This window comes from Halichoerus grypus, chromosome 8, assembly GCF_964656455.1.
Source record: "Halichoerus grypus chromosome 8, mHalGry1.hap1.1, whole genome shotgun sequence".
Taxonomy (NCBI): Eukaryota; Metazoa; Chordata; class Mammalia; order Carnivora; family Phocidae; genus Halichoerus; species Halichoerus grypus.
The window spans coordinates 81,397,250-81,424,705 of NC_135719.1; the positions used below are offsets into that span (position 1 = coordinate 81,397,250).

General features: G+C 54.5%; 1 protein-coding gene across 1 annotated transcript; it reads right to left on the reverse strand.

Annotated features, from left to right (window-relative positions):
* Positions 1-1,341: 1,341 nt before the first annotated feature.
* On the reverse strand, positions 1,342-26,615 carry MYH6 (myosin heavy chain 6). The gene is made up of 37 exons (XM_078053472.1): positions 26,415-26,615; positions 25,038-25,181; positions 24,640-24,796; positions 24,528-24,555; positions 24,127-24,238; positions 23,535-23,627; positions 22,731-22,794; positions 22,414-22,512; positions 21,840-21,943; positions 21,614-21,752; positions 19,906-20,174; positions 19,454-19,624; positions 17,972-18,281; positions 17,213-17,283; positions 16,849-16,936; positions 16,645-16,762; positions 16,375-16,498; positions 15,966-16,102; positions 14,142-14,397; positions 13,764-14,006; positions 13,438-13,614; positions 13,043-13,188; positions 12,701-12,791; positions 10,281-10,670; positions 9,852-9,978; positions 9,638-9,756; positions 9,053-9,249; positions 8,277-8,460; positions 7,908-8,073; positions 7,680-7,804; positions 6,261-6,569; positions 5,741-5,944; positions 4,471-4,596; positions 3,988-4,263; positions 2,724-2,819; positions 1,905-2,039; positions 1,342-1,574 (listed from the first exon to the last, which is right to left on the reverse strand). Exons 1-37 carry the CDS (start codon positions 26,613-26,615, stop codon positions 1,551-1,553), a joined length of 5,820 nt encoding a protein of 1,939 aa, XP_077909598.1. The 3' UTR covers positions 1,342-1,550.
* Between the last annotated feature and the right edge of the window lie 841 nt (positions 26,616-27,456).

Sequence of the window (27,456 nt, forward strand, 5' to 3'; positions counted from 1 at the left end):
TCAGCAAACATTTCCTGAGCATCTCCTGTGTGCAGACCCTGTGCTGGGCCCCAGGGATTCAGAGGGGACAGGCAGCCCTGTCCTTGGGCACTCACAGCCTGGGAAGGAGACAGGCTAGTGAAGGACAGCCATGCCTGCCTGCAGTGAATGCTATGGGAGAGTTTGGCTGGGGGTGTTTGGAGAGTAGGCACTGCGACAACCCAGGAATCAGCCCTGCTTGTCCCGTGATAGTCCGGGGCAGCTGGGATGTCCCTGCCCACCCACGTGGCCTAACTCAGTGGCTCATACAAGCTGGCTTGCTATCCCTCTAATGCTGGTTTGCTCCTGCTCTGAAATACCTTCCCTTTTTTCTGGGGTGCTCCTGCCAGAGGCAGGCCCCAGCCCCCAAGCCCTGCCCGAACCCTGCAACTCTAGTAGAGTGGTTCTGCTCCCCTTGGTGATAATCGTGGGTCTGTCCGGGTCTGACTTCTCCAACTTTCCTGTCCTCATGTCCGGGCTCCTCACCAGAACTGGCAGCCTCCCCAGGGCTAGAACCAACTGGATTTTGTGTTTTTCTGGGTTTCTGCTAACATTCTCAGGGCTCTATGCATAGTCCACTCTCAACACTGATTGGCCACCCTTGGGGGAGGTGGGGTCAAGGCTTTAGAGGAGGCATAGCAGGGGCTTAGCCAGGGCAGTTTAGGAGATGGGGTGCCAGGTGAAGGGATGAGAAGGTAGTTAGGAGAACCTGGGCTATAAAGCCCAGCAGGGGGCAGGGATTTGCCTGGAGCCGAATGGGGCTGGGACCAGCCCTGTCGCCTGGGCAGGCATATAACCTGGGCTAGACTGTCCCTGGTGGGAGCTCAGAGACAGTGGAAGTGTGATCTACGGTGTGTACCTGCTCATGCACCTGTGCCCATCTGTGCCCGTGTGAGAGGCCAAAATGAAACAAGCAACGCTTGGCTTTGGTCCACAGAGCCTGTTGATTCAGGCTCGGTGTCAGCTGGCCCCATAGTCTCAGGATTCCCTCACAGTGAGGCGCTGACCACAGAGGCCGAGGTCAGACCTGGGCCCCAGCCGACTGTGCCTGGGACTCCCTTTGGGTTACTTGTAAGGGGCTGGCCAGAATGGGACCTGTACCAACCCCTTTACGAACCTCCACCCCCAGTGAGCCCTGAGCCTCTCCTGGTGTCAGTGGGAAATTCATCTGGGAGGGAACGGGTGTCCCAGGACACCTTTAACCCCTGCAGCCCAGAGCTGGGGTAGGTGGAGGGGAGCTTCAGCTTTGACACGAAAATTCTGTCTCTCGGCACACAGAATTGGTTCACCCTTCTGGTACCTTTGTTTTCTCTCCTCCTGACCAGGGCTCTCTGGGCCTCGGCTGCCTCCTCTGTAGATGTGGAAAGCTTGGGCTCCCACAGCTCTGACACAGGGGCAGGGCCTCCCTCCGCTGGGGAGCTTTAAGACAGCTGCTGGCTGGCTGGCGGCGGTGGTGGGAAGGACGGGGCTCAGGCAGAGTCCGGCATTCAGGTTTATTACAGGTTGGCAAGAGGGGGGTTCCTGAGGCGGTGTCACTCCTCGTCATGCAGTTTTTGCTGAGAAAGGAGTAAAGGGTGTGAGGGGCCAGCTGGCAAGAGGGAGGTAGGGTGTGGGGAGGAATCTCTAGGGCTTTCAGGGGCCTAAAGGGGATGGCTTTAGAGGGAGAGGTTCTGGCCTCGGGGATCTTGGGTCTCACTTGGGGGCCTTTGTAGTTTAGTGGGTGGGACTGGGCTTTCTTCAGAGGTTCAGGGGGTTCTCAGGTATGGGTGCTGTGGGACCCCCAGGTCTGCCATAATATAGGGTAAGGAGTGCCCATTCTGAGGGCCACTGATGTTGGCAGATGTGCTGACATGGGGCGACTAGTGAGGCCCAGGGGAGGGACCCACCTTGGCGCCGATGTCGCGGCTCTTGGCCCGCAGCTTGTTGACCTGGGACTCGGCGATGTCCGCGCGCTCCTCCGCCTCATCCAGCTCGTGCTGCACCTTGCGGAACTTGGACAGGTTGGTGTTGGCCTGCTCCTCCTGCAGGGGTTCGGGGACGGGGAGGCTGAGGTGAGAGGCAGCAGGGGGAGGGGGAGGAGGTGGAAATTCCCAGCCTCCCAGTCTGAGGGATTCCCTGTCCCTGAGCCAGGGCTCAGGGCTCTCACCCCTCTACTATGTTCCTGCAACTGCCTTGCCAAGGGTATCCTGCTCCTGGCTTGGCACCCTCCTCAACTTGCCAGCATTCAGAATCCTGCATGGCCACCCACTGCCTGAGATGAATTACATGCTGCCTGGTCCAGTCCCATTCAGAATTCAGCTTCACAGCATCTGCCCAGCTAGGACTCTGATAGATGCTCCCAGCTCCGGGGTTTCCTGCACATGTGTGCTCATCGACACCTTACTTTCACACTTTTCTGCCCACCCAGAGTCTTCCCCACTGCCCTGTGGTCAGGTCCTCTCCTGGGCTCACTTCCACGGCCACCTTCCAGCCTTGAGCACTGTCTGGCCCCGTGGCCTGCTTAGCAGCTACACTGCCTTCCCTCAGGTCTACTGGAGTATGGGTTCTCAGCAGTCTGTAGGCATTGCTTGTGCTCGCTCAGAGTGCCCGACCCAGCTCTGAGCACACGGACACGTGAAACGTCTAGTCCCCATGCTGGGGCTGACGCCCGTGGATTCTCACACATGGGAGGTGTGTTGACAGAGTGGAGAAAACCATGAACTCACCGCCTCCTCGGCCTGGCGCTTGTAGGCCTTGACCTTCAGCTGCAGCTTGTCCACCAGGTCCTGCAGCCGCAGCAGGTTCTTCTTGTCCTCCTCCGTCTGGGGGTGGATGGATGGGAGAAGCCAATTTGGGGGAGGAGCAAGTGCAATCATTGTTCCCTCCCTCAATCCGTCACTTCTCCCCAGGCCTCAGCTGCCTTCCCTCCCTCCGATGGGTCAGGTCAAAGAAGGGGGGTGTTGGATTCCAGCTCTGCCTCAACTTGTAGGTCAAAGGCCACAGCAAGGTCCTCAGTCCGGATCTAAAAAGCAAAGAGGGCTGTGGCCCTAAAGCTGGAAGTGGGGCAAGGGACCCAGAACCAAATGGAATTCCTCCATCTGATAACATGGAGCTATCGGGGCTGTTGCAGCCCCAGCCTGGAGCCCCGTCGATGCTCTTGGCCGGTGGTTTTAGAGTGAGCTGAGAGGACTAATGAGGACCACAGGGTGAAGGGGGCACCGTCATAGGCAGACCATTCTAACCTATCAGATATGTGGATGGCACTGGGCAGATTTGGGCACCAGGATCACTGGCCCTGATGTCACCTGATCATTTCTATCTCGTCATCACTGTGTGTGCTAGGGTGCCTCTCCCCCTATGTACACGACAGCTCTGCCGCTCTCCAGCTGTAGCTCTGTCCCATGGCTCTCACATCCAGCTGGCAAAGGGACCAATACCCCCTTTCTCTGGCCTGCCTTCCTAGGCGCACTGGGAAAATAACAGGTCAAGGGCAAAAGCTCTGAGCTACACAGGTGCAGGTCTTAGAACATTTTGGGATCATCTTTATCTAAGGCCATCTATCTGTTGTCCCACAAGTTCCAGGGGAAGGTCTGAGTCTTTCCCATCTCTGACTTTTATCCTGAAAGTGCCATACTATGTCCTTCCCTTTCAGGCCGGTAGAAAGGTTCTGTGGACTGTGCTAAAGCCTTCATGGTAACACTTTGGGTTCTTAAAAAAAAACCCGAGGAAACGCTGGTTAAAAGAGCTTTCAGGAAGTAGAAATAGGTTCTCATTCGCTAGAAAAAATCATGGACTCAAGCCAAAAGGACTCCAGGGAATGTGAAAGAAAATTAATCTAAAGACAGCTTCTCAAGAAGTAGGTGCCAGGGGGTTGAGTGGCATTCCCAGACAGTGACTGTGCATGGGGCCTGTGTGGCCAGGAAGTGGGGCAGGGGAAGTGCTTTCACATCTGCCCTTGACTGCCCCCCAGAGCAGCCACCATGCCCTCACCTGGTAGGTCAGCTCCTTGATGCGACGCTCACTCTTCCTCATGCCCTTGACCGACTCCACGTTGCGCTTCTGCTCGGCTTCCAGCTCGTTCTCCAGCTCTTGCACCCGGGCCTCCAGCTTCTGCAGCTGCTTCTTGCCCCCCTTGAGGGCGATCTGCTCGGCCTCATCCAGCCGGTGCTGCAGGTCCTTGATGGTCTGCTCCATGTTCTTCTTCATGCGCTCCAGGTGGGCGCTGGTGTCCTGCTCCTTCTTCAGCTCCTCTGCCATCATGGCAGCCTGGGGTCAGGAGAGAGGTCTAAAAGAACTGGGCCCAGGGCCCCTTGTCCCTCAAGGATCAGCGTTTTCCCAGCCTGGTGTCTGTTTCCCGAGGCCCGCCAACCCACGCAGCGGTAAGAGTTGGCTTGTCACGGTGCAGTGGCTTGGCCGGGACCCAGGGCCCTTGTTCACGTCTTTAGTGGGGGCGGGAGGGGAGCGGTCACTCACATCGGTGATGGCCTTCTTGGCTTTCTCCTCGGCGTTCCTGCACTCCTGCACCGCCTCTTCCACTTCTGATTGGAGCTGGGTCAGGTCTGACTCCATCTTTTTCTTTTGGTTGATGAGGCTGGTGTTCTAGGTATAGGTAGAGAAAACTATCAAATATATACTTTGTTACTAGATTCTACACTTTTATCCACAGAAAATTAAAACTAGTCATTTTTAATTTATTTTTATTATTTATTTTTAAAGATTTATTTATTTGGGAGAGAGAGAGAGCGCGTGGGCACGAGCGGGAGGGGCAGAGGGAGAAAGAGAGAGGATCCCAAGCAGACTCCATGCTGAACACAGAGCCTGACGTGAGGCTCTATCCCACGACCCCAAGATCACAACCTGAGCCAAAACTAAGAGTTGGAGACTTAACAGACTGCGCCACCTAGGCTCCCAAAAAAACTAGTCACTTAAAAAAAAAGTCTTGCTTTTGTTTATTCCTTGTTTATTTGTTGTACCTTGTTATTGTATATTCCATGTTTTGTATCTGCTTTTCCTTTTCCTATGAAAACAGATATGTTCTAGATGTTATATCTAAAATTACTCAGCTCTGAAGAAAGACTTCAAGCAGCAAAAGGTCTACAGTTCTACTTCTGACATCTTTAGTAATATGTCTATTCAGGAGCATGAAAACATTCCCAGGAAAATGGGAACAACTTTGTTTACAAGGACAATATCCTGGAAATGATTATAGTTAGAAAAAGAATGTAGTGGAGTAAGGAAGAGGGGACAGCGTCAGTGCATGACGTCATTCCCACACGTACTAGATTACCGATAAAAGCCCCATGGGACCCTGCCGTAAGATGGACACAAAAACTCACTGCGGAGAACAGCCGGTGACTGGGTGTATGGGATTGCGGAACAGTGGTGTTCCATCGAGAATTTGGTTTGCACGTGGATGCGTTTGTACTTCTTTAAACTCCCTGGATCTCATCTTTACAGAGCAAGCTGGAGGCTGTCCTCTAGATCAGGGGTGCCAAATTACAGCAAGCAATCCACGACTCCCAGGCCTGTGACTTCGGTGGACATCAGCAACCATTAGCTTCAAAGTGTAGGCCCCCTTCTCAAGGCGGTGCCACGACTAGCAGAGGAGGGATGGCCCAGGAGACGAAGTAATTTGCCATCCCGGTTGGACACGCTCACTCAGGGCACCTGGTTCAGAACTTCCGGAGGCGTGCTAGGCTCTGGCCCTCGGCAGGTTTCTGTGCGTGGCCCCCGAGCGCCTCACCTGGGAGTGCAGCAGCTGCACCCGCTCGCTGGTCTCGATCAGCTCCTGCTCGGCCAGCTTCCGAGAGCGCTCCGTCTGCTCCACCACGGCCCGCAGCTCCTCCAGCTCGGCCTGCAACAGGTTGTTGCGCCGCTCTACGATGGCGATGTTCTCCTTCAGGTCGTCGTTGGCGCGGACCGCGTCGTCCAGCTGGACCTGGGTGTCCTGGCGGGGGCGGGGGGAGGAAGCACGTTGGAGACCTGCACCCATCCCATCAGGGCTTCCCATTCGGGGTCTGATGCACCCGATGCCATGTTCACAAACCTTCCGTCAAGCGTAGGGCCAAGGGGCACATCCCCTCGTCTATTCTCTAGGCCCGGGGGCTGGGCTGGTCCAGGACATGCTTGGGGTCTGATCAGTTCTCTTTCCTCAAGCCTCCAAGTACAGGAGGTAAGTGGCTCCCACTTTCTCGTATGTGTTAGCCCAGGGCCCTCACCAGACCTGTGGGCAGCTCCCTTCTGAGAGTCCCACCTTCTGTTACCTTCAGATGGGCCTGGGCAATCTTCAAGTGCTTCTGGGCCTCTGAGGCTATCCTGTTAGCCTGGCTGAGCTGGATCTCCATCTCGTTCAGGTCGCCCTCCATCTTCTTCTTCACCCTCAGGGCCTCATTGCGGCTGCGCGTCTCCGCGTCCAGGGAGGTCTGCAGCGAGTCCACCACCCGCAGGTGGTTGCGCTTGGCCTGCTCCATCTCCTCGTCCTTCTCTGCCAGCTTCCGCTCGATCTCAGCCTTGATCTGGTTGAACTCCAGCTGGGCCCGCAGGATCTTGCCCTCCTCGTGTTCCAGGGAGGCCTGGGAAGGGGTGGGGAGAGAGGGTCAGAGGCAGACTGTCAGGGCACAGGGCGAGGTGGGGAGGGAGGCCAAGTAGAGGCAGGGTATCAGCCAGGACTACGGCTTGGAGAAGAAGGTCTGGAAAAAGATGCAGAAGGTGGGACCTGCATCCCAGGATGCCCTGGGTTTCCTCTGTCAAGGAAAGGGCTTGGACCTCACAAGTGCCAAGCCCCCCTAATACTAACACTGCACAATCCTGACCTTCTAAGTGTCATAGAAAAGGGGGAGGTTTTTATAACCACATATTCCAAACTTTATTTTTGTTTTCTGGGTCACTTACCCTTCAGTGAAAAAAGTTGGAAGCCCTGAAACTCAGGGCTCTCCCTAGGTTCTCTACAAATGAACAGTAACAATAGCAAATACGTATTAAGTGCTTAAGTTTGTGACCTCATTTAATCTTAGTAACAATCATGCATAAAATCTTATTGGGTATGTACAATTCATTCCATTAGAAATAAGAAAACTAAGGTACAGAAAGGTTAAGAAACTTGCCCAATGACACAGTGGAGGTCCTGAAGCCAAGTTTCTTTCTCTTTTTTTTTTTTTTTTAAAGATTTTATTTATTTATTTGACAGAGAGAGAGAGAGAGTAAAAGCAGGGGGAGTGGCAGGGAGAGGGAGAAGCAGGCTCCCACTGAGCAGGGAGCCCGATGTGGGACTCGATCCCAGGACCCTGAGATCATGACCTGAGCCAAAGTCAGACACTTAACCCACTGAGCCACCCAGGCGCCCCTGAAGCCAAGTTTCAAACTCAGATCTGCTTGACTCTGAAGCCCACACTCCCACCTACTGTCTGAGGGGTTATTATGATGGCCATATTTCAACTTTCTAAACACCGTAGGAAACATAACCTTTTGGCCTATGATCAGACTGGGATGCTTTCCTCGGTGCAGACCTTGGCTTTGGAGGCAGTCATGGGTATCAAGTTAGTGGGTAGACTGAGAAAAAGGAGCTAATAAATTCTGTCTGAGGGTCAGTGTCACCCCCGGGTGAAGGAGAGTGGGGAGTCAGAGACAAGAGGGGGTGGGTAGGAGAGGGTACAAGGTAGGGGGACAGGCAGAGCCAGGCTCACCTCAGCCTCCTCCAGGGCCGACTGCAGCTCCAGCTTCTCAGCCTCCAGCTGCTTGCGGACCTTCTCCAGCTCGTGTGCATTCTTCCCTCCTTCTCCCAGCTGCTCGGTCAGGTCGGAGATCTCTTCTGGGGGTCAGAGGGCCAGAAAGCTCAAAGCCTGAGCTCTCCCTGCTCCAGGGTGGCCCTCCCTGCCCCCAGCCCCTCCCCGGCCTCTCCGGCCCCAGCGCACCCTGAAGGTTCTTGTTCTCCCGCTTGAAGGTCTCCAGATGCTCCAGGGACTCCTCATAGGCGTTCTTGAGCTTGAAGAGCTCTGTGCTGAGGGAGCGCGCCTCCTTCTGCGAGGACTCCAACTCTGACTGCGACTCCTCATACTTCTGCTTCCACTCGGCCAGGATCTGTGGGGACCCGGCTCACTGCACGGCCCCAACCCCCGCCCCAGCACACCCCCATCCCCCATTCCCCCGGCTCTCCAGGGCATGCCCAGGCCCCTCGGCGGGGCTCAGTCTCCTTCCTGGCCCCCCAGGAGGAGGTCCCTGGCTTCCTGGTGACACCGGCCTCCCTGCTCTGCCCCTGGTTGTGGCCCTCAGCCCAGGCCCACCTTGTCGAAGTTCCTCTGCTTCTTGTCGAGGGCCGCGGCGGCTGCGTTGGAGCGCTCCACGTCCACCATCAGGTCCTCTATCTCATTCTGCAGCCGGTGCTTGGTCTTCTCCAGCGAAGAGCACTTGGCATTGACGGCCTCCACGGCCTCCTCGGCATCCTGCAGCCTCTGGGCCAGCTTCTTCCTGCCCGGGGCAGTTAGAGTGTGTGTGTGTGTGTGTGTGTGTGTGTGTGTGTGTGTGTGTGTGTGTGACTCTACAACACCAGGCCCTTGGAACCACCTCCTCCCCAGACCAGGGTGACCCCATCCTCTCCCATAGCTCCTTGGGACCCTGATCAGCCCTTCAGGCCCCGGGTCCCTAGCCTCGAGGGACCCAAGCCTGCAGGTAGGTGGAACAGAGAGTCCTCCTTATGTGTAGCAGCATCTGGGTGGCAGCCTCCAACCCTCCCCACACCAGGCTGATCGATGGAAGCTCCTCTGACCAACAAGCTTTTTGCTCGTCTTATACGTGAGCATCAGGTATAACCCGAGCCAAAAGCTCATGCGTCACAGGAAGTGAGTCAGGGCCAGCCAGGTTCACTCAGAGGCCAGGATCCAGGCTCCCTTTCAAGCACCTCTATTACCCGTTTCCTCCCCCGCCCCCCCCCCCGCCCCGCCCCGGACCTTTTCCCACTCTCCTCAGATCTCCTTCCCGTGCCCACTCTGCCTGTCCCCACCCCAGGTCCTCTTGCTCCTTCCTCCTTTAGAATCAGGGTGGTGGGCCGCCCGGGACTCACTTGGCCTCCTCGAGCTCCTCGGTCCTCTGGATGGCGTCTGTCTCGTACTTGGTCCTCCACTGGGCCACCTCCGAGTTGGCCTTGGACAAGACGCGCTGCAGCTCGGCCTTGGCCTCCGTCTCCTCCTCGTACTGCTCCCGTAGCAGGTCACAGTCATGCCGGGCCGACTGCAGCGCGTGGGCCAGCGCGTTCTTCGCCTGCGGAGGGGCGGGCACCGGGAGGAGGGCTTATCTCCCAGGAAGGTGGGAGGGAATGCCGCCCCCCATCATTCTCTAGATCTTTTTCATCTCCATGAAGTTCAAATAAGCCCAGCCTCGCTCATTCAGGGTGAAGGCTGGTGTGGAGTCTCAGCGTCTTAGAGTAGCTTTCCAGCTTGCCCACCGCACTCCTAGCAAATAAGGAAAGAGGCATTCGATGATGTTCAGGTGTGGCTTAGCTGGAGCGTAGAGGAACCTAGACTGGGGGGCCTTTCCACCACAAACAGAGTCTTCTCTCCAGCCTCTGGGCTCCATTCCTGGTGTTGATGTAATTTAATTACCAGGGCTGCCATCAAGCCTGTCCCACTGTCCCCTAGCTGGGCCTCACCTTGCCCTCCTCCTCCAGCTGCCTCTTGAGGTCCTCCAGCTGCTGGGTGTAGTAGAGCTTGCCTCGGGTCAGCTGGGAGATCAGCGCCTCCTTCTCATCCAGCTGCCGGGACAGCTCACCTAGAGGTGGGAACAAGAGAGAGTTTGTGGGCTATGGAAGGGGGCAACCGGTGCCTGACCCTGGGGCAGGCGCAGGGCCGGTTAGGGGCACCCACCGTTCTCTGTCTGCAGCTTGGCTCGCTGGGTGGCGAGGTCATTGAGAGAGCGTTGGGTCTCTTCCAGCTTTGCGCGGTACTCATTGGCCTGGTCCTCCAATGTCCGGGACACCTTCTCCAGGTTTGCCTTCAGGCAGTAAGGGACAACTTGTCATGGAGAAGGGGCTGGGTGGACCAGAGAAAGGAGGGGAGGGCCAAGGTGGGGAGGGCACAGGGCTCAGGGGCTGAAACGGAGAGGTGCTGGAGGGCGTGGTCTGAAGGGGTGCATGAATTAAAGGAGCTGTGAGTGGAGGCAGGGAGGGCAAGGGAGAGAGCGAGACAGAGAGCAAGGGCTGATGAAGGAGTGACAGTGAGAGGACAGGGCAGAGAGAGTGGAAGGAAGACCGCTGTGGGAGAGAAGGGGGTAAGGACGGTGAGCAGGCAGCCCACCTTGGCCTTGATGATCTGCTCCATGTTGGAGGTGACATCGTCCAGCTCCAGCTTGAACTCGCTCTTCTCCTTCTCCAGCTTCTGCTTCACGCGCTGCAGGTTGTCGATCTGCTCGCTCAGCTCGGCCACGCTGTCCGCGTGCTTCTTGCGCAGGGCCGCCGCCGTGGCCTCGTGCTGCAGCGTGGCCTCCTCCAGGTCCCGCCTCATCTTCTGGAACTCGGCCTCGCGCTTCTTGTTCATCTCGATCTGCACGGATGTGGCCCCCCCGGCCTCCTCCAGCCGCTCGCTGATCTCCTCCAGCTCCCGGGACAGGTCTGAGCGCAGCTTCTCCACCTTGGCCCTGGCGGTGCGCTCGGCCTCCAGCTCCTCCTCCAGCTCCTCGATGCGAGCCTGGCCCGGGACACAGAGGGCTCAGCCCCACCGCCCGGAGCCGTCCGGCGGAGCCCCCACCCCAGAGCTCCAGGACATTCAGGTCCCTCTAGAGCAATGGTTCTTAACTAGGGAAAGTTTTGTGCCCCAGGGGATAGTTGGCGATGTCTGTAGACACGTTCGCTTGCCGTGACTTGCCATCTAGTGGGTAGAGGCCAGGGGTGCTGTGTAGGCCATCAGTAGCAATTTGGTCGAAGCTGACCTCTCAAGGCGTTTAGACTCAGTCTGATTATCTGCAGCCCTGAATCCTGAGAATCTATGTTCGGATGGGGATTCGGAGATCCTACGAGATCCTGAATCTCAAAGATTTCACAGATTCACTAGGCTCTGCTCTGCTAAATATAAGGCAGGAAAGCCTGTGTTGGTATCTTACAAATATTTACAACCATATGCCGTAAGACAATAAAAACTTTTGTAATTTTCCAAGTTAACCACAAAGTCCAGCCAACCATATTCTTCACTCTCCAGGGCTTGCCTTATTTATGCCTGGGCTCGGGTCCACCTTGACTATTCCCTTCTAGGCCAGGCAAGTGCTAGCAGGTTGCCCTTATCATCATCAGGCCCCTACCTCATTTTTTGGCCTTAGCCTTGGCTTTGACTAAATTGGGAGAATGTCCCATCTGTCATTTTGATCTGTTCCCTGACCAGCCAGGAGCAAAGGGGAGCATTGATCAGTGGGATCCCTGCATCGGTGGTTGTGGACAGTATTAACAGGATGTGCGTGGGTGGGTGCTGGGAGCAGGAGAGAGGGGAACACCATGCCTCTACTCCCAAGATGAAGAAAGTGGGACTGTGTGCAAGAGCTAGGGCAGGAAGAAGGAGGAGCCACAGCCCTTTGCCGAGACCTGGTGAGGATAACAGCACTGTTGTTCTGGGTCTAAGAGCCAAAGAGTTTGCCTCGACCCAAACAGAAGAACCTGGAGAATGTCCTCGTATTCTAGCTAAAACCCAGAGGGGCACCCAAGAAAATGGGAGGGCAAATTATCACTGAAGGCAGGCCAGCCCCTGAGCAGCTCCCCAAATGAGTGGAACTGTGTCCATGCATTACTTGTAGCATGGACTGTGGGCCCTGAATGCTGAGGGGTGATCAGCTCTCTCCAATAGCCACCATCTGACCAGAAAATTAGAGGATAAGGCCCTGCCCCCAGCAGCTGAGTGCATGTTGTCCTTGGGGCCACTCTGTCCAGACGTGGCCATGCAGCTTCTGTAGCTATAAGATGGGGATGGTAGTACCTGCCTTCCTTGCTTCCAGGGCTCTTCTGACAAACACAGGACAAAAAGCTCATTAAAATTCAGGGTGCGCTAAAAGTAAGGGAGACTGTGGCTGTTAATTTACTCTCCTCCTGCAGAGGGATGAGAAGGCCATGGAGAAAACAAAAGAACACCTTGCTAGTGGCTGGCTGACTGGTAGCTGACAAAATGGTTTTATAAACATTATCTCCCCTGGTCTTCTGTAAGGCAGGTGTTATTATCTCATTTCACGGATGAGAAGACAATCTGAGACTCGGCAACGGGAAGTGACTTGCTCAGAGTTGTAGGAGTTGACTATATATCATGGGACCAGTACCTGGAAAGAGTATGATCAGAGCACCCCATAGGAAAGGGCTCCGTGAAGACCCTTCTCACCCCCATGCAGAGGGGAGAAGTACCAGAGAAAGGGTGAGATGAGAATTGAACCCTGTCATTTGCACCGGAGCAAAATCCCACGAGGCAGGGCATATAAGCAAGAGAGCCCTTTTAGTAGGCTTGTTTGCCTCCCCCAAAGAGCCCTGCTAGAATAAGACATTATTACTGTAACGGGGGAGCCCTGCTAGAATAAGACGTTATTACTGTAACGGGGGAAGGCCAGTGCTCTCCAGTGCCAGGTGAGGGCTGGTGGGGTCTCCAAGGCTGCCTGGAGTTCTAGATACTATCTAGAACCCTAAGCAGCTCTGCATCCTCAGCTGCCTCCCCACTGAACTCCCCATTGGCTGTACCAGGAAGAACTTCACCTGATTCTCCTTCAATTTCTTCTGCAGCTGAAGGGCCAGTGCCTGCTCATCCTCAATCTTACTGTTCTGCTGATTAATGTCAAACTCTTTCCTGGAGGAGAAGTTGGGGGGGGGCAGTGACAGGTGGTCTTCCTTCCTCTGTACCCATTCTCTTCTCTTGCCGTGGCGTGCCAGGACCAGTCCCCTCCCCCCAGCCCAGAGGGTGAATGCAGGAGGGCCGTTTGACCTCCTCCTTCACACTGGGCCCAGGACAGTCATGGCCAGTGGGTGTGAAGCACCCTATGCTCTAACCCTCAGGCCAGCCATCTCCACTAGCCCTTCCTGGCCATCTCAGGCTCCTACTTCTTGATCTTTTCTTCCAGCTGCAACTTGTCGTTCTCCAGGTCCATGATGCTCTCCTGGGTCAGCTTCAGGTCACCCTCCAGCTTCCGCTTTGCCCGCTCCAGGTCCATGCGCACCTTCTTCTCCTGTTCCAGGGACCCCTCCAGCTGGTGGAAAGAAGATAATAAACAAGCAGTAGAAAACCTGAGATCCACAGTGTATGCTCTTCTGCTCCCTTCTAAACTCAAAGTCCAGTGAGATTGGAGGGCAAACCAGCAGAGAAATCCCTGCAAGTATAAAAAATTCTGAACCCCAGCCTAGTGAGGAACTGCAGGGAACAAAGAGGCCCCTTTGCTGTTGATGTTGCCTGCAGAATCCTGACCTGAGAGAGACAGAGCATGGTTCTTACTACTCACATCATCCACCTGCTGCTCCAGCTTGACCTTAGACTTAGTCAGTGTGTTGACCTTGTCCTCCTCAGCCTGAAGGTCATCTAAGGCCTGCTGGTGGGCTTCTTGCAGAGCCTTCTTCTCCTTGGTCAGCTTGGCAATGATCTCATCTAGCCCAGCCATCTCTTCTGTCAGGTTCTTCACCTGTTGACCAAGAACCCCATCCCCTTTAGGGTCAGAGGTCATCGGCCCGGAGACATCTATGGGGATGTCCAAGACCAAGGACCAGGACCACACTCTGGTCTGGGAATCCTGAGGAGACCTGAGATAGAGCCAGAAGGAACTGCCCTCACCTTGTTCTCTGTTGCATGCTTCTCCTTCTCCACCTTGGCCAGCGTCAGCTCCAGGTCATCAATGTCCTTCTTGAGCTCAGAGCACTCATCTTCCAGCTTGCGCTTCTTGGCAGTGAGCTCTGCATTCATCTCCTCCTCGTCCTCCAGCCTCTCGGTCATCTCCTTCACCTTGGCTTCCAGCTGGATCTTATTCTTGATCAGCTGGTCACAGCGTTCCTCTGCATCATTGAGGTTATCTTGTTCCTGGGAGAAGAGGACAGAGAGGAGAGTTGGTGATTAAAGAGAGGAAATATCCAGCATCTTAGTTCCTGGGGATGAAATGGGCTATAATCCAGGGGAGGAAAGGGGAGGAATGAAGAGATCGTCGTGTGACCTCACCGCCTGCACTTGGAGCTGGAGATCATTCTTCTCCTGCAGCAGGGATACCATCTTCTCCTCCAGCTCCTTGCGGCGAGCCTCCGACTTCTCCAGCGCCTCTTTGATGCGCGCAAACTCCTCCTTCATGTTGGCCATCTCCTTCTCTGTCTCTGCGCTCTTGAGTAGTGGCTTGATCTTGAAGTAGAGCTTCATCCAGGGCCAGTTCTTGACCCCCATGAAGGCCCGAATGTTCCACTGGATTACCAGCAAGGCATCCCTGGCAAGAAAACATGGAGGCAGGAAGGGGCACTCTGAAAGAGCACTTCCCAAGCATGGGACCAACTGCAATTGGCTCCCAGCCCATCTAAACAAGCTCATAGGCACCTGAGGGCAGGAGCCCTGTCTTGTTGCCTTGATATGCACCCCCACTCCAACATTACCACACTGAACATGGAGTTGCTCAATAAATATTTATTACTTGAGTAATTCAACAAAAGGGCAGTTTATATCTTCCCTACTGGGGCGTTAGTAGTAATGAAAGCTACACCATTCATAGAGTGTCTACTAAGTTCAGTGTTTCTAATCCATAAGAACCTCAGATATGTTAAAAAATTATATTTTACATGTAAGAATATCTATAGTATATATGTAAGTTATGAAGCATGAAACAAAATGACTATGCATGAACCTATCAATCCTTTGAACAACAACTAGAAGAGCATTTTGCCAGTGTTGGCTCTCCCAGTGTGTTTCTCATCCCCTTTCCTAGTCCCCCCACCAGAAGCAGCCACTATCCTTAGTCTTGTGTTTTTCATTTCCTTACTTTTTCAAAACATACTTTAACCATATATGTACGTGTCTTTAAACAATATGTCACTATTTTTTAGTATCTCTGAGTTTTATAAAAATTTCATTACATTATATGTATCCTTCTGTGACTTGCTTTTGTTCACTCAACCATAGGCTTCTGAGGCTCAAACACATTGCACCGTGTGGTTGTAAGTCCCTCCTTTCATTGCTTTAGAATAGTCCACTGAACGACTATACTACTATTTACCCATTCCCCTGGAGATGGAAATTGGAGTTGTTTCCAAATCTTTGCTATTTTGGCCAATGCTGCTATGAAGATTCTTTTTTGTCCCATGTTGTATACATGCAGGAGTTTCTGTGGGAATGCACTTAGGAATGGAATTGGAAGCAATTGTCCATATTTTTTTATTTTTTTATTTTGGGATGTTCTCTATACCCAAAATGGGGCTCAAACTTATGACCTCGAGATCAAGAGTTGCATGCTCTATGGACTGGGTCAGCCAGGTACCCCTGCAATTGTCCATCTTTAAAAGATAATGATAGGGGCGCCTGGGTGGCTCAGTTGTTAAGCGTCTGCCTTTGACTCAGGTCATGATCCCAGGGTCCTGGGATCGAGCCCCACATCGGGCTCCCCGCTCAGCGGGAAGCCTGCTTCTCTCTCTCCCACTCCCCCTGATTGTGTTCCCTCTCTCGCTGTGTCTCTATCAAATAAATAAATAAAATCTTAAAAAAAAAAAAAAGATAATGATAAATTGTTTTTCAGAGAGGTTGTGCTAATTTACATACCTGTAAGCAATGGGTCAGACTTCTTGATTTTTGTCAAGCTGGTGTTTTAAAATGGTATCTCATTCTTTATGGGGAATTTTCTTTGTGTAAAGAATTCAAAATGAGACCTAGCGTGGTAGTCACTTGCTCAAGCCAGCTAGTAAGTGGTGAAGTCAGGGTTTGAACTCAGGTCTTCGGAGTCACACCAGTTAGCACTGCTTGTCTACCTTTTACATCTCTGGGAGAGCCTCGCCCTTTCCCTCGCCTCACCTGCGCTCCACAATCTTCTTGAACTCAATGCGCATGAGCTGGCCCCGGGCTTGTGCCTGGATGCGGGTGATGATGCGGCTCAGCCTCTCATCCCGCATCTCCTCCAGCAGCCCCAGCAGCCCTGCCTTGAAGAACACCTGCAGGCAAGAGGGCTGCAGCCTCAGAGAAGGGTAGCCAGGGTGGAGGAAGAGGGAAGGAGGCGCTGACTAAGCTCCCAGGTGACCCATTACCCATATATCCCAGACCTCAGAGTGAAATATGAAGAACAAGACAGAAAAGAAGCCTGGGTTCCAGCCCTTGAATTAATACAGGAAGCCAGGAATCAGAGGCCTGCTTTCCAAACTCCTAGCTGCTCTGCTCAAGGTGGCTACATGTCCCGCAGCTCCACCCTGTGGGGCTCTAGACCCACCTTGGTGTGGCCGAACTTGTACTGGTTGTGGTCAATGTCCAGGGAGCCCAGCAGCTTCTCTGCCCCTTTCCTGCTGTCAATGAACTGGCCCTCGGGGATGGCTGTTGGGTTCAGGATGCGGTACCTGGAGAGGGAGGTGCCCCAAGTTACCCACGTTCTGCACTGATCTCTTCTGCCCACAGCATTCAGGGCCACCTGTGGACTCTCTTCCTCACCAAGTCTGCCCAGGCTCCCCATGTTCCCTGAGCTCCAGGGTGCCCCTGGACCCACCTCTGCCTGAAGTCCCCGTAGAGGATGCGGTTGGGGAAGCCCTTCCTGCAGATGCGGATGCCCTCCAGCACACCGTTGCAGCGCAGCTGGTGCATGACCAGGGGGTTGTCCATCACCCCTGCAGCAGGAGAAGGGAAGGTATCGGTCTCAGGGCAAGTGGATGCCAAGTGCCCTCCCCAGACTAGACCTTTACACATCGCTCACCTGGAGCCTTCCGTTCATTGGGGATGATGCAGCGCACAAAGTGAGGATGAGTGGTCCTCAGGTTGGTCATAAGTTTATTCAGATTCTCCTGGGGGTGGATGAGAGTGGGGAGTCAGGAGCCACAGGGACCATCTTTTTGGGCCCTGGGTCCCTGACAGCCTGTCTCCAGAATTCTCTAAGGAACCAAGAGTTGACACATAATTTATGATGGGAGTTCAGGCTTGTGTAGAATTTACATGCCCAAAATGACCATATAGCTCTAGCTTCTTTCCTCCCCAGACTCAGAGAATCAGATTAGGGTGACACAGTCAAAGGGCTGGGCCTGCCCACCACAGGCCCCCTGGCATCTCTGGGCCCTTCTTACCCGGTGGAGGGCCGACACTGTCTGAAAGGATGAGCCCTTTTTCTTGCCTCCTTTGCCTTTACCGCTGTCCCCTAATAACAAGAGAAGGGATGAGGAGCCAGAGTCTGAAAACTGAGGAGCCCTCGGGCAGGGGCAGGGCTCTGCCTCTCACTAGCCGTGTGACTTCACAAAGTGATTCTCCACGTCTCGGTTTTCCCACGACGAGAACAGTAACTGCCTCTAAAAACTGGGATGGAGATTAGATAAGCTTGCTTGCCACATAGTAGGTGCTGAAATCGTATGAGTGCTCTTCTCCCACCTTCTTCGAACCCCTCCCTTCATGCCTGCTTCTTTCCACGGTCTACCTTCCTTCCTGTAGTTCCTCCTCCTTCCAAGCCACAGCCTTTCTCTTCCTTCTCTGAACGGGACACTCACCTGTGCTACCAGATGTTCGGTGATCCTCTCAGCGTTTACCAAGACCTCCCACAGGCACAGGTCTACACTGGGCCGGGCACAGCGATGCGTGTGCCACCCTCACTCACCTCCAGCTGTTCAGTCTTGAGGAGACATTCGACATGTACACCAATATCCATAACACAAAGTGGAAAATGGCCCTTCTACGGATCAGTGGCAGAATGACTACTGTGAGATTTCCTGACCCCCATCCCATGGCTTGTGGGTTCTCTTCTGCCTCTAGAATCCTGTGCTTTGAAGCAGAAGGATCCTTGCCCCTGGCAACTTCAGAATTGCTCTGGCCCAGGGCAGGGGCTGCCCTCTTACCGACATCAGCAGAAGCATAGGTGGAGAAGAGTGTGGCCATGAGCTTGAGGGAGGACTTCTGGTACAAGCCCACCACCGTCTCGTTGAGTGGGTCTTTGTTTTTCTCCAGCCAGCCCAGGATGTTGTAGTCCACTGTGCCGGCATAGTGGATCAGGGAGAAGTGGGCTTCCGGCTTCCCCTTGATGTTGCGTGGCTTCTGGAAGTTGTTGGACTTGCCCAGGTGGTTATCATACAGCTTGGCTTTGAAGGTCATGTCAGTGGCCTTGGGGAACATGCACTCCTCCTCCAGGATGGACATGATGCCCATGGGCTGAGAGCAGGGAGGGGGAAGGTAGAGAGAGCATCACTGCATGCGCTCCCAGGTTTCCAGAGCCCCACACCTTGCCAGAGGAAAAACTGTAGCCCAGTAGAGCTGGCAGGCTACAGTGTCTGGGCTAGCACCTCTTGTCCCAATATAGGACCCTAATATTCTTGGAATTAACCTAAATCTAATTCTATTCAGATCTGGCCTATAACCTCTTTCTGCCTCAGTGGACCAAGTGAAGAGCCCTGTGCTCCCAGCCACACTGCCAGGTCCCCAAGGCCTTGCAGCAAGTCCCTCCTTCTTGGATTGCCCCAGGGACAGGTGTATGTCAGAGGTGACAGACTGAGGGGCAGGCCAGACCTCTGCCTATATGATGGGTAACAGTTCTTCAAGGGATGGTTAAAGGGATCCATGTTCTGCACAACATCCTGCTCTTCAGAGAGTCTGGTGGTTCTTGACTTTCCTTGGGACAGGAATCCTAATGAGAATTTGATTAAACTAAAGATGCCTCCCTGGAAAAATGCATGTAAACACATGTGTGTGTGTGTGCATGCACGTGTATACACACACACACACACACACTCTTTTCCATATACTTTCAGGTGATTCTGAGACCTCTGGAAGAGCAGCACCTTGGATAACCACCCAGAGCTTCTGGGAAGCTCCGGTTTTCTGAAGGGCACTGGCTGGCTGGGTGAGGGTAGTTATCCCGGGCTCTGGGCTGTACCAGCAAAAGCACACTGAGAACAAGCCAGCACTGGGAACCTCACACCAGCTCTGTTCTTGTCTCCTCTGAGTCTGTGGACAAGAGGAGCTGAAGACCGGCTTATTCTCAGCTATCAGGAAGAGGATGGGAAGCCAAATGTCTCTAGTGTCAGCCTAGGATCTTTCCATAGATGACGCTTCCCATGGGCTGTCTGAGGGGCCAGGAGTCCTCCCCTCACTACGTCTCCTTCTTAAGACTCTGGGAGGTGACCACCATACAGGACAAGGTCTTAGGTCCTGGGGAGAGGAGAAGGGGGCTCATCCCATGTATGACTTCACGGTGGGTAGAAGCTGGGTCTGAGAGAGGCTGGGGATTCTGGGGACTCTAGTTTCTTGGCTGTAGAAGGGACAGCCCTGCCACTCTGGCTGGGATGCCAGGGGAAGGAAACGGAAGCAGCGGGTGGAGGCAGCACCTTCTCAATGAGGTCGATGCAGGCCTGCAGGTCCATGCCAAAGTCGATGAACTCCCACTCAATGCCTTCCTTCTTGTACTCCTCCTGCTCCAGCACGAACATGTGGTGGTTGAAGAACTGCTGCAGCTTCTCGTTGGTGAAGTTGATGCACAGCTGCTCAAAGCTGTTGAACTGCAGGGGGCGGGGGCGGAGCGGGTCAGGCAGGCAGGGGTCTGAGTGGCCAGTGGGGTCAGCCGAGGCCCGTGCCCAAGCACAGCCAGGGGTGTGACTGGTCCCCTCCCCTGTCAGGCCGTGGAGGGGGAGCTCCCCTGGAAGACAGGACGATGTGTCTGCCACCCCTGAGCCCCACTGTCTCTCCCTCGACTGGCCACTGGCCATGATGGTCACGGGTGCAAATGAGCGAGTCACCGCCCCCTCCCCCGCGCATACACGCCTAGGCTCCTCCCACTCACATCGAAGATCTCGAAGCCGGCGATGTCCAGGACCCCTATGAAGTACTGGCGTGGCTGCTTGGTCTCCAGGGTGGCATTGATCCTTGTCACCATCCAGTTGAACATCTTCTCGTACACTGCCTTGGCCAGTGCCCCGATGGAGTAGTACACCTGCTGGACATTCTGCCCCTTGGTGACGTACTCGTTGCCCACTTTCACCCGAGGGTGGCACAGCCCCTTGAGCAGGTCGGCTGAGTTCAGCCCCATGAGGTAGGCGGACTTGTCGGCATCTGGTGGAGAAGGAAAGAAGTAAGCAAGCACTTCCGGCAGACCCTCTTTCCCTGCTCCAGGGCCAGAGCCTTTCTGAAGCATTGGGTCCATCCGCTCTCACTTAAGAGTTGCAAATACAGGCCTGGAAGGGCACGAGGCTTGCCAGGGGGCACGTAGCCAGTGTGCAGAGTCAGGCTGGAGCCCAGGCCTCCTCGTCTGTCCAGAACCTCCCAACACCCAGCAGTTCCTGTCGTCTCTGTCTTTAACATCTGCTTGGCGTCCCTGGTCCAGGCCCTTGACCAGCATTGTTGTGAGCACGTTCTCATGTCTCCAGGGCAGGGACTGTGGCTGACCGAGATGTGCGCTGCTCCCTGCCTCCTTTGCTCCCATCCCAGGATCTGATCCAGGACTGGGCCTGTTCCACTCTTAATCCATGTGGTGAACAACTTGAAATCAAGGTTCCTAACAGCATTTTACCCACCCCCCAACTCTCCACCTGTGCCATCCAACATATGATCTCTATTTAGAGAAAATGTATTTCATTCAATTTCAAGTGTTTTGTGATAGCTGATGACATGCTCTCATGAAATGAATGCCAGGCTTGGCATTTTGATCTGGATAGACACAGAAGGGGTCCTTGAAGATAGGCTAAGAGGAATATTCTTGGGCATTTGTCTAGCTAGCCCTGTTCACACCTTGACATTTCCTTCTCAAAGAATTCTTACAACAGCCCCAGAGTGAGCTAGGAAGGACTGTTGTTCCATTTCACTAAGGAGGAAACTGAGGCCCAGGGAGGTATGCGACATATTAATGCCAAGCTATATCCTGACCCCTGGCCCTTACCTCCCAAACAGAACATGGCACATGGCTTGAAAGGGGCTCATCCAAGGGCTGGGCATGCTCCACATATACACTGCATTAATGATCAGGATGTGCAGAGCTCTAGAGTTTGTGCTTTCCTGAATTTGGGTGAGTGTTGGGCCCAGGAGGAGACATCCCGAACTCACTTCTGGTCAGTGCAGCCGGGGTTGAAGATTTGGCAGGATTGTGGGGGGTCTCCCTGTCTGCCCATCTCTCACAATCCTTGCCCCTCCCTGGTTCTCACCCCATCCATCTACCCCACAGGCCTCAGGTCCCCAGGAACCATCCTGTCTGGGTGGCCTCTGACAAGGCTCTAACGAGGAAAAAGCCTGGAGGTAGGGCTGGATGGTGTGAGGGCCCTGCTCCTGGGAAGAGGTACTGCCCTCTGACCACGTGCTTCTCATACTTCTGGTTTCCTCCCACTTTCGCTGTCATGGTCCTAATAACCTTAATAAACTAGGTTGTCAGCCTAGCTCTTCAAGAATTGTTGAAAAGCACCACTTTTGGATGCAGCACAGGAGACCCTGCTCCCAGTGGACTATCTCCTCATGACAGGTGAACACCCAGCACCTCAGGCCTTTTCAGCACCTGCCCCCACCTTCGGTGCCATCTGGCTCGGCCTGCTCCTCCCGCTGCTTCTGCTTGAACTTCATGTTCCCGTAGTGCATGATGGCGCCTGTTAGCTTGTAGACTCCAGCTTTCTCCTCGGGAGTGAAGCCCAACACGTCAAAGGCGCTCTAGGACAGAGCAAGAGAGGCAAAGAAGGTGGTTGGATTTGGTGGTGCAGGAACCCTCAGGAACTCTCACGCTGCCTCCTCACTCACATCTGTGGCCATGAGCTCCTCGGAGTCATCGATGGAGGCCACAGACACCTCTCCCTGAGACACGAAGGCGTAGTCGTAGGGGTTGTTGGTGACCAGCAACATGTCTGTCCAGGCAAGGAGCAGGGAAGGGGACAAGGGGACGGGAGAGGGCAGGGGATGGGCAGAGAGGGGTTGGGAGAAGGGCACAGTGGGGGTGGGGCAGGGACAATGGAAGAGAGGACCAGGAGCAGGGAGAGAGGAGGAGAGTCAGCAAGGACCATGCAGAGAATCCAAAAGATATGAAAAAGTAGGCAGGGGACTGGGGAGGGAGGACAGTGGGAGAATGACACCTGGGAGCAGGGGAGACACAAAGAGGAGAAAGGGAAAACCAACCAGGAGGAGGAGAAGAAATATGACAAAGAAAGTGTGGGAAGAGAGGCGAGAGGAGTTGCAGGCAGATCTGAGATGGGGAAGGAAGAGAAGACCTGAGCAGACTGAAGGAGGAGGGAGGTAAACAGGGGCAGGTGAGGAGGAGGAGGACACCCAGCCTGCCTGGGGAGGGCAATGGGGGCATTGAGGCATTAGGCAGTCTCACCCAGCAGCTCTGGCTTTTTGTTGGACAGGATCTGGTAGAAGATGTGGTAGTTCCTCTCAGCCTTCAGCTGGAAGATCACCCGGGACTTCTCCAGGAGATCTGAAGTGAGGAGAAGAGAGGAAGGCAGGTAAGGACGGGGAGAGAGTTGATCCAGCAAAAGGGTGGAGATTAGGGGAGAAATGCTCTTATAGCAAAATGGAGAGAGCCAGGGGAAGAGGAAAGATGGAGAGGGAATGTTGAGATAGGGTGGCCCATCTGGGAAAGAAGGCAGAGGCGGAAGACACAGAGGGGTGTGCAGGGCTCCCTGCCATACTCACAGGTCTCTATGTCTGCAGAAGCCAACTTTCCAGTGGCTCCAAAGTGGATCCTGATGAATTTCCCCTGGGGGTGGATGGGACAAAGAGTCAGGGAACTGGCCAGAAGGGACAGAATGGAGATCTTGGACCTCAACACAACCCAGAAAGCCCTGGGTAGTTCTGGAAATGTTAATGACCTATTTGGTGTCCCAGTTTAGTTTCAGTAAAACAGGGGAAAGGATGCCTATCTCCATATTACTAGGTATCTCTGAGCGGAAACAACAACACGGGAATGAACACAGATACAATGCCTTCCGTTTGTACTTCTGATATGATCTCATTAATCCTTTCAGTAACCTGCAAGGTAAATATTGCTACCTCTGTTTCATAGATAAAGGAACTGGGACTTAGAGAGGTGTGGGGACTTGCTGGGCAGGTGGGAAGCTGGAGAATTGGCTCCGGCACCTATGCTCTCTTCCCACTTTCAATGTGGAAGAGCTCTGGAAAAAGTCATTTGGAAAATCTATAATGTGACACAAATCAGCTCCATTACTTGGCTATGGAATAGCTATGGTGACTCTGGGTCTCTTTTCTTGAATTCTCAGACCTCAGGGAGCCAGGCTGAGTCAGGAGGGTTTGAGTGTGTGTGTGTATATGTGTGTGTGTGTGTACACCCACAGGCTGGTGCACACGCACACGCTTGCTGATATCCCAAAGCCAAATGCAGGATGATCAACTGGGTGTAGTGACTGTTGACGAAACAGCACCCCCCCTTTTCTTGTCGAGGCCAAATGAGGCCAGTGGACAGCTGTCAAAGGCACTCACGAAGCGGGAGGAGTTGTCGTTCCGCACGGTCTTGGCGTTGCCAAAGGCCTCCAGGGCAGGGTTGGCCTGGATGATCTGGTCCTCCAGGGTGCCCTGTAAAAGCAGCAGAACCCCGAGGGTTTATCTTCTGTCCACCTCCAGCAGTAGGGAGGACAAGGGGCTGCTCTGGTCCTGGGGAATGAGGGTGGGGCTAGATGGACTGCAGGTGGGTCTGTGGCTCCAAAGGGTCATATACAGACATCAGAGTGTGTATCTCCTTCCAGGAAGGTCTTTTTTTTTTTTTTTTTTTTTTTAAGATTTTATTTATTTATTCATGAGAGAGAGAGAGAGAGAGAGAGAAAGAGGCAGAGGGAGAAGCAGGTTCCCCGCGGAGCAGGGAGCCTGATGTGGGGCTCCATCCCAGGACCCTGGGATCATGACCTGAGCTGAAGGCAGACGCTTAACCGACTGAGCCACCCAGGTGCCCGCCAGGAAGGTCTTGAGCACTGGGCTCAGTAGTGCTGTCCCCACTGTTCCCCAGGGCAAGGCTAGGGGTCACCTGGGTCAGCCTGCCCCCAGGTCCCCTCTGCTGAGCCTGTGGCCCACCCTGTACCTTGTTTGCACTGGCATTGTCCTTCTTGCCACGGTCACCTATGGCCGCGATGCTGGCAAAGTACTGGATGACACGTTTTGTGTTCACAGTCTTCCCTGCACCAGATTCTCCACTTGAGGCAAGAGGGACCCATCAGAATCCAAGATTTCCCCTATGCTCCATTTGGAGTTCAGCCCACTGCACCCTCCTCCCTCAGAATCCCAGCCTTCTAACCTCCTCCACCAGGACCCAGGGCCCCGCAGAATTTGCATATCATTGTAGGTCACTCCGACACCCCTCTGAGAGCCCAGCTCCCCACACTCCTTGCAATCACAACCTTAAACCTTTCCTCCCCTCTGCACCCCCAGGAATCGGCCTGGGTCCCCACCAAATCCCTATGTGGGTGGATGGCATTTGCTCACGTGATGAGGATGGACTGGTTCTCCCGATCTGGAAGAGAAAAGAGGAGAGGCAACAGGGTCAGGTCCACCGGTACGGGGCTGAGGGGTCACAGGTCAGGGCTGCCAGACTCACCTGTCAGCATGTACTGATAGGCGTTGTCGGAGATGGAGAAGATGTGAGGCGGCGCCTCGCTCCTCTTCTTGCCCCGGTAGGCGGCCACCACCTCGGCGTTGTACACCGGCAGCCACTTGTAGGGATTGACGGTGACGCAGAAGAGGCCCGAGTAGGTCTGGAGCAGGGGAGAGGGCAGGCATGAGGGGCTGGAGGGGGAAGCCTGGGGCAGGTGGTGACAGGCAGGGGAGTCCCTGGTCACCCCAGCTGGCTCCTCTCTTCCTGCGGCTGACCAGGGGTAGGAAGGGGGCAGAGGGGAGCTGGGCCCCTTGGGAGAGTTCTGACCCCTCGCCTTGAGAGAGTTGCCCTGGCCTACTTTAGCCTCCATCCAGGACTGGCTTCCTGCCACGTGCACTCACGTAGATCATCCAGGCGGCGTAGCGCTCCTTGAGGTTGAAGAGTACGGCGGGCTCGTGCAGGAAGGTCAGCATGGCCATGTCCTCGATCTTGTCGAACTTGGGTGGGTTCTGCTGCAACACCTGGTCCTCCTTCACCGTCACCGTCTGGGGAGGGTGCATGGACAGGGATGACCACACTCCCACCTTGCTAGTCGGCACTCGCCAGCTTCGCGACCTACCTCCTCCCAGAACATGGGCCACGACCTGGCCTCACTCTCCCAACTCTTCTCTGACCAGTGCCCAAGCCCTGCCCCGTGGCTCCCCCATAGCACTTTCCCCAGACAACTTACTGCCATCCCTCCCATGCTAGGGTCTCTGTGTCTTGCCAGTGCCCCAGGACAGCACCTTTCTGTCCCTGCTTCAAGCATCTAGGGGCAAACTTGCAGGGCTGGCAGCTCTCCAATCTGTGCACACACCTTACCCTGACTCCTGAGGGCATTGCTTGTGGGCATCAGTTGCTCAGGGCAAACCTTGCTCTGCTGGAAAACATCTCACCTACCAACCCTACACTCCCCATTGGTCACCATCAGTGTGGTTCGATTGGCACCAGTCAGTTCGCCATGCCCTAACGTGATCAGACCCTGCAGGTAGGTATTCTAGTATTGTTTTTGACAGCGGCGGAAGCTGGGGCTAGAATAATTAAATGGTTTTCCAGCTTGGTAGATAGCCAGTAGCAGAGCCGGGATCAGAGTCAAAGCCCCCAGCAGATTGTGGCCTGTCGTTGCACACCTCGTTGGGACCCAACATTCAGTCGGCATGTGTGAAGGCAGATGGTTGTGAGCTGCTGCTAGTGACCAGTGGCAATTCTCACGGCTTGCGTGAGGAAGCAGGTACTGTGGACTTCTGAGTGCTAGTCTCCAGCCCCGGGACTGAGCGTTCAGCTCAAGAGTTCCTGCTTTTTGTGTTCATCTGGGTCTAAGAGTTTGCTCTTGGTTTGAGTGAGGTGGATTTGGGGGAGTTGGTCCATGGAGGAAACTGAGGCACAGAGAGGAAGGATACACATTCAAGAGGGAACTTTACTTGATGCCGTGTCTGTGTCTTCTTTATCTCCAGGACCCTGCTGAGGCAGATACCAGGGGAGGTCCCCCCACCCCTGCCCCAGCACCATCTCTGGTGAAGGGCGTGCATCCCTGGTGTGGTGCCCTGTTACACCTGCTCAGGTCCATCTGAGAAACGTCAGAGTTCTCATCGAAGAGCTGGGTTCCTTGAGGGGGCATGTTCTGCACTCCTGCTAACTTTGGCTCTTCTCCAGAGCTCTCAGCTCCCACAGCAAGTGCCTCCCCCATGCAACCCCCCGCAAACCTTCTCTCCCTTTCCATGGCACTATGCCCCACACACCTTGCCATTCTCTGTTTCAGCAGTGACCTTGCCCCCTTCCCGGGACAAGATCTTGGCCTTCACAAACTCCTCCTTGTCATCGGGCACGAAGCACTCAGTGCGGATGTCGAAGGGACGGGTCTGGGCCTCCAGACGCTCCTTCTCTGACTTGCGGAGATATTGGGCTGCCGCCCCAAAATCGGCCATCTGCGCATCGGTCATTTTAGTGCTTCCCTGCGCCTGCGACGGGAGGGCCCAAGCCTCAGTGGGTGGCACCCACTCCTGGCCACACCTCCTCACCACCTGGCGCTGTGTTCTTCCCTCCCACTGAGAAGATCCGGGCCTGGGTCCTGTCCTCCCCATGCTTCAGGTTCTACTTCTTTTGCCCTCTGACACAATGCTGAAGGAGCATCTCTAAGGGTCTGCACGGGGAGGTGCTGAGCTGCCTGGAGGAGAGAGAGGGGGCCCTGGTCCAGTAACCTGGCTCCCACGAGAAAATTGGGGGTGGTTCTCACCTGGTTATCTCTTCACAGAGAATCCTGAAGACCCTGGACCATGGGTGGAGCCACAGAGACACGGGTAGGCAGAGGGAAGACCAGACAAGGAGAGAGAAGAACAGTGGAGAAGGGCCACTGGGGAGAAGTGAGCCAGGAGGATCGACCCAAAGAGCCGGATGAGCAGGACAGACCAAATGGGGAATTTGGGAGAGAGAAGAGGCAGAGAGTCAGTAAAGAAAGGATGCAGAGTTAGTGAAAGCGCCAGGGGCGGAGGTGGGATCAGAGTTGGAAATAGAGAGAGGTGAGGCGATTAGAACACGCGGCCAGGAAGGAAGGGCAAGGGGACAGACAAAGAAGTACCACAGTGACGGGTATTGACAAAGACCAGGAGACAAAATAAAACCAGACAAAGAGCAGAAAGCCATCCAAGGTGGGAGGAGGATGGAGACAGAGCATGGAGGATACAGAAAGTAGGGGACAGCAGAGGCAGGGAAAGAAAGGCAGATCAGAGGAGAAAAGAGGTTTCTGGTTTTTCCCTGGGAACCTCCCCTCTGTCAGTGGGAACT

What these genes read in the sequence shown, in the direction of transcription:
- MYH6 (XM_078053472.1), bottom strand. Translation starts at nt 26,615, where the DNA reads ATGACCGATGCGCAGATGGCCGATTTTGGGGCGGCAGCCCAATATCTC. An exon ending in ACAATGCCAGTGCAAACAAG is followed by an intron (nt 23,628 to 24,126) that starts GTACAGGGTGGG and finishes CTGCTTTTACAG; the next exon opens with GGCACCCTGGAGGACCAGAT. An exon ending in CGGCCCTGGAGGAGGCTGAG is followed by an intron (nt 6,570 to 7,679) that starts GTGAGCCTGGCT and finishes ACCCCTTCCCAG; the next exon opens with GCCTCCCTGGAACACGAGGA.